The 11805-nt window shown below is 31.3% G+C and overlaps 2 protein-coding genes across 2 annotated transcripts; both read left to right on the forward strand.

The window, feature by feature from the left end:
- The first annotated feature begins 1708 nt into the window (after positions 1-1708).
- Positions 1709-2837, forward strand: LOC136206338 (non-specific lipid-transfer protein 1-like). Its single transcript, XM_065997357.1, has 2 exons — positions 1709-2124; positions 2620-2837. Exons 1-2 carry the CDS (start codon positions 1784-1786, stop codon positions 2627-2629), a joined length of 351 nt encoding a protein of 116 aa, XP_065853429.1. The 5' UTR covers positions 1709-1783; the 3' UTR covers positions 2630-2837.
- Positions 2838-6723: 3886 nt separating this feature from the next.
- On the forward strand, positions 6724-7694 carry LOC136206840 (non-specific lipid-transfer protein 1-like). Its single transcript, XM_065998025.1, has 2 exons — positions 6724-7122; positions 7486-7694. Exons 1-2 carry the CDS (start codon positions 6785-6787, stop codon positions 7493-7495), a joined length of 348 nt encoding a protein of 115 aa, XP_065854097.1. The 5' UTR covers positions 6724-6784; the 3' UTR covers positions 7496-7694.
- The last annotated feature ends 4111 nt before the right edge of the window (positions 7695-11805 follow it).

Raw genomic sequence — 11805 nt, forward strand, 5'->3', positions numbered from 1 at the left:
GCATCCTCGGTAGTAGTCCTCATACCGAATGGACGAAATTTTTTAGGATATTTCCGCAACAATATAGTATGATATATCCGACTACCACTGCAAGAAATAAAGTGTAACAGAAAATTTGTTTTCTAAATCGGTCTCTAACATATTTTTACAATCAAGTTTGCAGCCACCAAAATGAATCCGTTGAGATTGCTAAATCATAGAAACCAGATTTACCTTATAAAATAAATTGGTTGTTAAATTTGTAGCAAAATTACAAGACCTTTTTAGCAACCATTATTTGGTTTCAAAACCCAACTTTAAATTTCTATATAAAATGTTGTTAGAGACTAGTCTATGGTTGTAAACAATTTGGTCGCAAAATTTGCGAACTTTCTAACGAAAAGTTGAAAACTCGCTTCGTCAACCAACATTATACTGTTGGATTGACAGTAATTTTTGTAAATTTTTAGACATCTTATTTGATATATATATTTTTTTCTGTAAATTATTGTTATTGTTACTATTACTAAACTAAATATTATATACTCATTTAAAAAATTCAATAATAATATAAATTAATAAAACAAACAAAAAATATAAATTAATTAATGTAATAAAATATATTTATAAGTAATAATTAATCTTATATATAAACTAATAAATCTAACAATAAGTTTTAAAATCTCAAAATAATAAACTAGTCAAGTATCAAAATTACATAAATGTAAGTACCAAATTAGTATATATAGCTCGATACACCTTTAATATCAAATTAAGGTTGGAGGTATGGATTCTGATATCCATCCCTTTCAAAAAAAACTACCAAAAAATCTAATTGTTATAGTCATAATCTCACCTTTCCAAAGCATGAAATCGGTCGAGAATGGTTTGAATTTCAAGGTGGAGAGACATGACTTAGACGTTGTTTGATAACCTACTTACTCAGTTAAATATTAAGTACTTATTTAATTTAAGTGTATTTGATAACAGTTTGTTTCTTCTCCACTTAAATTAGCTAATTAAGTTAAAAACCACTTATTTTGATAAGTCAAAATATTTAACTTGAGATTTTAAGTTAGATATTATCAATTAATATTTTTTTTTATAAAAGTTACATCATTCAATTACTTTCAACACTTATAATTCAACATTTAAAATTCAGTACCTATTTTTTGAGCACTTAATTTTCAGTTTTATCAAACAACACCTTAATAGAAGAAACGAGAAGTTACAGCCAACGTCTATAAAAAGAAGAAATCACGATGAAAAGAGACAACTCAAGAAGCACTAAAACAAAACTAACTCTAGAAATTTCTCTATAAACCTCAATTTTTTTTAGAGTTCCTAGTTATTTTCTTAATTTCAATTTTCAAGTTCAAAGTTCATTTATTTTTTGAGTACAAATTTATTTTATTTATACTTTAATTATTTTTACATATCAGTATCGTTTTGATAATTGAATTCTTTGGAATTTTACGATCTCTTTATTTCACACAGTAATTTGATATTTAGAAGTCAACAGACACCATCTTATTTCATAATTCGAGAATACTATAATAATCTGAAACTCCATATTTTCCAAAAAAAAAAAAAACCAAACAAATTTTAAATAAGTTGCGAAATGGCTAAAAAAGAGTGTATAGTGGCCTATGCATTAATCAGGGCTTTAACAGCCATCTAACCAAGTTGAGTTGCATCTCTCTTATTCCTTTCTATATAAACGCCCCATCCTCAACCCTTTTTACTCACCCAAACACAAATCTTTCAATCTTTTCTTTACGTACATATTACTCAGAAAAACAAAATGGCCGCAATGAAGTTAGCAGTTTTGGTAGTAGCAATTATGGTTGTTGCTGGTGCAATGTCCACTGCAGAAGGCATTACATGTGGGCAAGTGAGTGGTGCACTTGCTCCATGTATTAATTATCTGAAAACAGGAGGTGCTCCTACTCCTCAATGCTGCAGTGGTGTTAGGACCATTAATGGTGCTGCTCAAACCACACCTGATCGCCAACAAGCTTGCAACTGTTTGAAATCAGCAGCGAGGAGCATCCCTGGCCTTAACCCAGCCAACGCTGAGTCTCTCCCCGGCAAATGCAGCGTTAACATTCCATACAAGATTAGCTTCGACACCAACTGCAACAGGTATGCATATAAACTTGGACATCTAACAATACTTTTTCAGTATTAACACAAATAGAATGACAAATAAATTTTAAAGATTACAAAAACCCATGTTATAGTGTCAGGACCAGAACCAAATGGAATTTTATTTAGAAAGAAACAACCATTTCTTTTTGGGATTAAGAATAAAATTCGGTCAAAAATTAGCCATTGATGTCAAATTCTGGAAGTTTGATGCATTGGACGAAAATTTCTTTAAATGTAATTTTTTGTATTATCTTCCGAGTTGGGGGGTAGATGATGGACCACTGTAGTTCGGCTCCTAGTAACTAGTTATTGATGGATTTACAAGTTTTAAAGTTGATTTTGAATTCATCGCAACCATCAATTATAAAATAAGTTGAAATTTAACATTTATATTTGGACCATTAGTTTTGTAATTAATGGACTAGTTACACTTTGATTGGAAATCAACAAAAATAGAATATTGATAAAAGTGTTTGTGTTGAATTGCAGCATCAAGTAAGGTGGATACAGCAGCAGCAACTATATATATATATATATATATATATATATATATATATATAGTTGATAGAGAAATCAGAATAAATTGCAGAAGATGATGAGCGAGTCCTCTACATGTCTTTTGTATTGCTGGCTTTGCAGCTCTTATGTAGTATCATTAAATTAAAAAAAGAAAAGAAACAGATCTATCTATTTACACTTATATATTATCTCTGGCCTCCACTTTATAATTGCAATTACTTCTTGGTTTGTTATAACATGCATAGCTTATGACTTGTTTATATATTTACATGCACACTTGCAACCGAAATCTATATCCATCGAAACATGACATGTTAGCATTTCTTTAGAGACATGATGCACTGAAAACTCCAATGTGTAAATATTAAAACGATTGTAATAATAAAAAGTTGATATTTATAATACGATGATTACAACAGTGAATATAAAATAGAAAAATAAAAAATTGTGGAAAAGAAATTATCAACATTTATAAAGAACTAACTATAGATAATTCCGATTAGTTAAAATCATACATAAGAATTGAAATTGGATTGTCTTTAGTTACAGAAAGATTTTCCTAAACTAGAAACGTGTTTTCTATTTCCAATATTTAGGTAAATACATCTTGAAATGTGTCTGTAATTGTTTTTCAGAGTTTCCATTTTCCTAATGCATATGAAATAGTACTACTAAAAACAAGAGTTTTTGTGCAACATACAATAATTTCAATTGTATTGTATTGAATTATTCTTAAAAATGCTAAACATATGTGTGAATCGAATTACTTTTTATATGGAAGAAAAACACTTATGTAAGTTATATATATGGCCAGCTTTGCCTTCAGACAATAAAAGCGGCCACCTAGGGTCCAAAAAATAAGGGTCTAATATAATAATTTTTTTAATATATCATTATTATTTTATGGAATAGTTATGAAAAAAATTAAACCAACATTGACAGTATTTTTCATATGGACCCTGATGACCACGTGAATTTGGTCATTCACCGTTAGATGTAGGTTGATTAAATCTAAACCTTAGGATACTTTGAATCTCTACCTTAGGATTTTAATCAGCCTACATCTAACGGTGAATGACCAAATTCCCCGTGGTCATTAGGGTCCATGTGAACACTACTGCGAACATTGAATATAAATTTTAGGCTTAATAGGCACCCAACTCCCTAAACTTGTAACTTTTTTCACATGACCCCCTCAAATTAGGGGACAACCTTTCAACCCCCTCAACTCTCCAAAAACATCACATACAGCACCTTACACCCCTATGTTCGGTCAAAATATTGACTCGTATAGAAAACGCATTTGACTGTTGACAACACCAATGCCACGTGTCATTTTTTTTAAAATTTTTCCATTGAGACTCCTGCTCAGCGAGCAAGCCCATTTGTGCTCGGCGAGCAACTACCAGAGATGGATTTCGATCAGAATTCTTATGCCAGAATGGAAAATTTTAATAAAAAGTGACACGTGACATTGATGTGGTCAACAGTCAAGCACGTTTTCTACACGAGTCAATATTTTGACCGAACATAGGGGTGTAAGGGGATGTGTGTGATGTTTTTGGAGAGTTGAGGGGGTTGAGAGGTTGTCCCCTAAGTTGATGAGGCCAGGTGAAAAAAAGTTACAAGTTTAGGGGGCTGGGTGCCTATTAAGCCTAAATTTTAATTAGATAACAAGATTTAATAATGTAAAAAAAAAATCGAAAAGTATACAACTAATTAATGGATGACAACTACTAAAGGACCATATTTAGTCGTTGATCACGTCATAATAATAATTCTACCATGGAAACCTAACTTTGATTCGGTGGATGCAGGGCCGACCCTGGGTCTAGGCCCGAGGTGCACCGGCCAAGGGCGGAGCCAGCACAGAGCTCGAGGGGTTGGTTTATATTTAACTAATGTAGTATTGTTTCAAGAGTTGAAGGTAGTTAAGTTGGTTTAGGAGTATTATCTTAAAATGAAGGGTCATGTGTTCAATATGCACCAAACTTATTTTGTTAAATAAACATTTATTTGAACTTTATTTTTCCGAATTGGCTCTTGAACTTATTTTTATTATATCTCTTTCTTTTAGAATTGATTATATCTCTCTTTCATTAAAAAAAAATCAAATTCTTACATTTGGAACTCAAATTGTAACTTAATTTCTGAATTACATTTTATGAAAATTATAATTCACCAAACTCATTTTTTTAAATAAATCTTTATTTATTTGAACTTTATTTTTCCAAATTGGCTCTTGAACTTATTTTTATTATGTCTCTTTCTTTTAGAATTTATTATATCTCTTTTTCATGAAAAAAATCAAATTCTTACATTTGGAACTCAAATAACTTAATTTCTGAATTAAATTTTATTAAGTTGGAGATGGAGAAATGAGGAGATTTTTGGAGGAGAAACGGTTAGGTTGTCTAATGTCTTGGATTTCTTTTCCAAAAAAATTTGCACCTTGGTTGATAGCTTCGTTGAGGACCCCTTGGCTAGGGCTATTCAGAGGAAGGAGGTCCATCTCTTAGGCTGGTGTAAACCGAGTGAAGGTGTGGTTAAGCTTAACACTGATGGCTCTTGTCTAAAGGACAGGAGAATTGCTACAGGAGTGGTTCTGAGAGATGATGGTGACAGTTGGGTTTCTAGTTTCTCTCAGAATTTGGGTATAGGTTCCTCTTTCTCTGCAGAGCTTTGGGGGATTTTTTTCTGGCCTTAATCTAGAAAATAAGCTAGAGGTGAAGAAGCTTCTGGTAGAGTTTGATAACCTTGAAGCGGTCAAAATGATATCAGAAAACAATGCTATTTGCCTGAATAGCCAAAATTTAATCAAAGGTATTAGAAGGATTGACTCCTCCTTTGATTCTCTTAGCTTCACTCATATTTATAGGGAGCAAAATCGAGTAGCGGACCGTCTTGCGGTTGAAGGTCATTCAAGGATGTTGGGTCTCTCAATCTTTTCTCCTCCTCCATTGTTCATTTCGTCTCTGATATTGGATGATTTGGTGGGGGTCAGTTTTCCCAGGCTGATCCCGGGCTAAGCGGCTGATGTTTGTTTTTTTCTTTCCTTTCCTACCAAAAATAAATACATAAATAAATAAATAATTTATAGCTAAAAATAAAAAATGTAAAAATGTTAGCTAACATATCAATTATATCTCTTTCATAAAAAAAATCAATTTCTTACTTTTGAAACTCAAATAACTTAATATCTGAATAAAATTTTATAAAAATTATAAATAATTTATAGCTAAAAAGAATAAAAAAAAGTGTAAAAATGTTATAATTTTTTAGCAACATATCAAAATCACAAAGTTTTAGTGTGCTAGAAGCTAATTTTTTTTTGTCCAGCCTTACGGGCTGGACTTCGAAAAATTACTTCCAACGATAAAACTAAAATTAGCCCCCCAAGTATAGATTCCTGGCTCCGCCACTGGCGCCGCCCTAGAGCCAAAAAAAAAAAAAAAAGTTCTTTATAAATAGGTTATAAAGACAGGTAATCCTTGAAATAGACAATTCAAATGTGGTAAACATCATTCTAAATAAAAAGACTAATATCAATAAACATTGGCATCTCACCAATTCTTTATTATCATGCTCCACAGAGAATGAGTAGTGCAAATATGTTATTCTTATAAAGAAATTAATAGAGCTAGCCAACTAGGTGATCATAATGTAAGATTATGTCTCATTGTTTTCAGATCGTTAGCGATATAATTATTGATGACTTGACGGAAGTATCTTTTACATATTTATCTTTTCCAAAAATATGTAATAGGTAACGTCTTTAGGCTTCCTTACAAAAAAGAATTTACATTACATTACATTTGTTTTTAAGGATACAATGCATTATTAAGACATTATCCTAATATAACAAATTTTTTCTTGGAAAAATAACAAAATATAAATATAATAGTAGTAGCTACGTGGTGTATGTAAGTAATTTATTGAAAATTGAAAAGGGGAAGAAACAGTTGTGAAATGGGCCATACCATATGCATTAATTAGGGACTAACGTCCACCTAACCGATATGACTTGCATCTCTTTGTGTTCACACACACCTTCTTTTCTATATAAAACGCCCATTTCTCCACCGTTATTACTCACCCAAAAACATCCTTCAATCTACATGCATACACATTGCTAATGGCCGCAATGAAGTTAGCAGCTTTGGTTGTAGCAATAATTGTTATTTCTGGTGCTATGTCTGCAGAAGGCATTACTTGTGGGCAAGTGACTGGTGCACTTACCCCATGTATTAACTACCTCAGAACTGGAGGTGCTCCTTCTCCTCAATGCTGTAGTGGTGTTAGGACCATTAATGGTGCTGCTAAAACCACACCTGATCGCCAACAAGCTTGCAACTGCATCAAATCAGCAGCCAGGGGCATCCCTGGCCTTAACCCAGCCAACGCTGAGTCTCTCCCCGGCAAATGCAAAGTTAACATTCCATACAAGATTAGCTTCAACACCAACTGCAACAGGTATTATTCCTATTTTCACTACTAACTCAAATACCATCACAAATTAATTTCAAAGATTATACAGTGGCTGACGATTCAGAACCTAATATTCCGTCGCCAATTGTGGAAACAACAAAAGATATATATTTTATGTTTTCCGACCAACATTTCTGTGGTAAATAATATTTACTAAAATTATAAATATAACACTTATCACTATAGATGGTCCTTTATTAACCATTGGTAATTAAGATTGATGCAATTAAAAATATGTGCAAGTCTTGATAAGTATAGTAAAATTTGTGGTGGTTATTTTAAATTAAAGTTAAAAGTGCTAGTGTTGGTAAATAGTATTTGATATATGGATATTGTGTTGAATTGCAGCGTGAAGTGAAGTGGATAGATACAGCAGCCCAATAGAAAGATAGTTTATAGAGATATGAGAATAAGGATGGGTGTCACTTGCAGAAGATGATGATTATGGAGTCTTCTACTTGCCTTTGTTGTTTTTGTTTCTGTTTCTGTTTTGTATTGCTGTCTTTTCACCCCTTATATAATACTATCATTATAAAAAAACCATATTTATCTATTTACATTTATCTTTTCTATCTACCTTATAATAATAATTGCGAGACCGACATACCTACAGAACCAGCAAATGTTATTTCTAAAATACAAATGAAGAAAGTAAACAGTCAAGCAAGATTGTGAATTTTTAGCTTTAATTACAGTGTAGGTGATGTTCTGATTACAGGGGATTCAAAATCCATCAGTCAACCAAGAATTTAATGAATAATGACTATTGCAATTTTAATCTTTTATACCTATCAACATGTTATCTCTTTATAGAGAAATTCCGAAAAATGAAATATACAATTTCAGGTGTGGAATAATGTTCTATTAACTGGCTCTATGTTAACAGCTGACTAATTTGGGAAATAAAAATATACTACTAGAATAAAAGATCAAAGAGAAATCCATTAAAATAAAAGATCAAAATTCTATATACATTTTAGATACTTTTTTTCTGTTATAATATAATACAAGTATAACATGTAAATATCTATTAAATATTTATAATCAAGCTCATTAGATACTTCTTTAAATGAATAATCTTTTAATTAATTTCTTTTACTTACACTTTGATGTAACTATATTTAAATATATATTAGTGGAAAAAAAGATACTAGTAATTTGCATCAGCGATTTCTATCGTAAAAACCGACGCAAATGTTTCTACTATTTATTTGTATAGACATTTAATAATTTGCATCCACTATTTAAAACGAGCCACACTATTTAAAACGAGCCACACAAATAGTAATAGCATTTGTGTCAGGCTCTTAAAAAGAAGCTCCATACAAATTGTTCAACCATTTTGCACCGACTTTTTCAAAGAGCCACGCCAAATGATACAAGCATTTGTATAATTTCAGAGTGCATTCATAAAAAGAATAAAGTACACAAATAGTTTTTGGAATTCATGCTCAATATTCATCAATATAAACACTTAACGTTTTTAACATAATATTAATTTAGATTTAACGTTTACAATATAACATCAATTTAGGCCTTACATATAAAATAGCATAAAGATAAGCTTAACGTTTACAAAATAATAAAAATTTAAGCTTAACATTTTATAAAATATATAAAATTTAAGCTAAACGTCATAATTAAATTAATTATATTATATTCTTTCTCTATTAACTTTATATGTTATCTTTTTATTTAGTTATATATTTTTATTTATTATAATACAATTAATTAGTATTCTTATCCATTAAAATCTTATATTTGTTTTTTATAAATGATTCTATGACTATTAAATTTCATTGCTTATGTAATATATGCAAACTAAAAGTAATTGAATATCCACAATATTTCGAATACTGACATGTATCAATATTATTTTAACTAGTGTTCAAAATATTGTGGATATTCAATTACTTTTAGTTTGCATATATTACATGAGCCATGGAATTTAGGAGTCATGAAATGGCCGATGAAAAACAAATATACGATTTTAATGGGCAAAAAAACTAATTAATTGTATTATAATAAATAAGAAAATAGAACTAAATAAAAAGATAACATATAAATTTAATAGGAAAATAATATAATATGGTTAATTTAATTGTGACGTTTAGCTTAAATTAGATATATGTTGTAAACGTTAAGCTTAAATTCATATTATTTGGTAAATGTTAAGCCTATATTGGTGCTATTTTATACGTGAGACTTAAATTGATACTATATTGTAAACGTTAAACCTAAATTGATATTATATTATAAACGTTAAGTCTATATTAGTGTTATTTTGAATGTTAAGCTTAAATTGGTATTTTTCTAAAAATCTTAAACCTATTTTGATACCTTATCCATTGATAAAATATAGAAGTAAGAGGGTTGAAGATAATTCAAATTGAGAGGCATTGATCCATATAACTCCAAACACGTGTACAATTACAAAAGTGAAAATTAAATATTTTTGGGTTTTGAAACTCAAACTACTTAATAGTAACAATTAATGACATTATCTTACCGATCCAACCACCGCCTAGAGTAAGCATTCTTAAGCAATCTAAAAAATGGTTTAAGAACCAGGAAGTTCAGAATTAGTAGTGAATGCATATAAGCTTATTCAGAAACTTATATGTAAATTCAAGCACATGTTTGTAAATTCTGAGTTTCTCATCCTAAAAAGAATGACATGTAACTAATGTTTGTTGTTTCCTAATTGTTAAGGTCTCCTTAATTAGGTATCTAGATCCTATTCTTATGTTTTACAAATTCAAGGACTTCAATGCAGTTTTTCATTGTTTACTCCAACAACTTGGTTCATTCATATGTAATAAACCAGAGAGTATTTAAAGAGCTTGAAAATCATATATTTCTCATTAATGAAAACAGGGTCATGCACTTCAGTTTATAGGAGCAAATTGTTACAACTTGGAAAAAAAAAATAGAAAAAAATAATAATAAATAGAAATGCAAATACAAAGGATAGAATAGTAAATGCATATGTGTTACTATTAATAATAGTTCACTAGTCTTCCCTCAAGTTGAGGATGGTTGCATAGGCAATAATCCCAACTTGACTAGACATGGTCTGTGCTAGACAGTAGTAGTGACATATGGTGTAGTGATGAAGCCTTGAACCACATTTTTCCTCACTATATGACCGTCAATGTATATATGCTTGACCTTTTCGTGAAAAACGAGATTGGCTGCTATGCAAATTACTGTCTGATTATCACAGTTTAGTGGAATAAGTAGTTGAACATGAAGCTTGAATTCTGGTTACAAATAACTCAACCATTTGAGTTCACATACCATAGTGGCAATGTCACGATATTTTGCCTCAGCAGAAGACTTTCTTACAACTCATTGCTTCTTGGATTTCCATGCAATCAAACTAGATCCAAGTAATATGCAGTATCCTGTTACTGACTTCCTTGTGATTTTGCACCTACCCCAATTCGAATCACAAAAACCAGTAAGCTGGAAATTATTTGTACTAGAATAAAACAATCCAATTGTGTTAGTACCCTTTAGATACTTAAGCACATGCATGGATGTATTCCAATGAACCTTAGAAGGCTTCTGCATGAACTGACTTAGATGTTGGGTAATGAAACCAATGTCTGGCCTTGTGAATCCCAAATACAATAACCTGTCTATCACTTGGCTGTACTTTTCTGGTTGTTCAAACACTTCTATTGTGGGGTTCTCTGTGTCCAATTGAACTCCCTTAGAAAAGGACTGGAAGATGAGTGAGCATTCGATTATCCTGTATTTGTCAACAGATTAGTGATGTACTTGCACTGTGATAACACTATGCCTTCAGTTGATCTATGCAATTCCACACCTAGGAAATGCTTAGCATTGCTTAGATCTTTAATGGTATATGCATTGTGTAATGCTGATTTCACATCTGCAAGTTGAATTAGGGAAGATCCTGTTAATAACATATCTTCTACATATATAACAATTGCCATAAAATTCCCATCTAGTGTTCGAGTGACAAGGCAATCATGCGTACTTTTCTGAAAACCTAATGTCTACAAAGAATGTGTAAATTCTTTGTATCATTGCTGACTGGCCTGTTGATGCGCCTCACGGCGTACGGTACCACAAGGCTCACTAAGGGATAAGTGTACCCCGTCGTTATCAAGTAATAAAATCTGGAAAGTCCAAGTATCGAATCCACAGGATTTATTCCTGCAAGTATCGAGCTACTTGGTCTCAGGTGTTATCTAGGCTGTGTGGGTTTTGGGTTTGTTTTGATTAAATTAACCTACTCCTAATTAAGTTACTTCTACCCCTATCTAAGTTATTCTACTCCTAAGTGATCTTTTACCAATGTAATTACCCGAAGGAACACGAGGTGATATGATAATAATGAAAATAGATTATTTAGACAACGAAATTAAAACCTAATCTAAGTCACTTGTGTCCGAGGAGATTAACCCTACCTATCCTCCTGAGGTACCTAGTTCGTGATTCCCTTATAAGGTCGAAACTAGCTCTAAGGCTCAGCAATTTGGGCTTAATCTTCTATAGGGTCGTCAATCCTATAGGCACTGACTAGGTCAGATTCAGCTCGTAATATGTCCCAACTTAATTTTGGGATTATCGAATGAGTTGAACCAATCAGACAAATCGTAAGACAAAGAATCAAGCAATAAAACAATTGAACAA

The sequence above is a fragment of the Euphorbia lathyris genome, chromosome 9, assembly GCF_963576675.1.
Source record: "Euphorbia lathyris chromosome 9, ddEupLath1.1, whole genome shotgun sequence".
NCBI classification, from domain to species: Eukaryota; Viridiplantae; Streptophyta; class Magnoliopsida; order Malpighiales; family Euphorbiaceae; genus Euphorbia; species Euphorbia lathyris.

Coding starts and splice junctions, on each gene's coding strand:
- LOC136206840 (XM_065998025.1), top strand. CDS start 6,785: ATGGCCGCAATGAAGTTAGCAGCTTTGGTTGTAGCAATAATTGTTATT.
- LOC136206338 (XM_065997357.1), top strand. CDS start 1,784: ATGGCCGCAATGAAGTTAGCAGTTTTGGTAGTAGCAATTATGGTTGTT.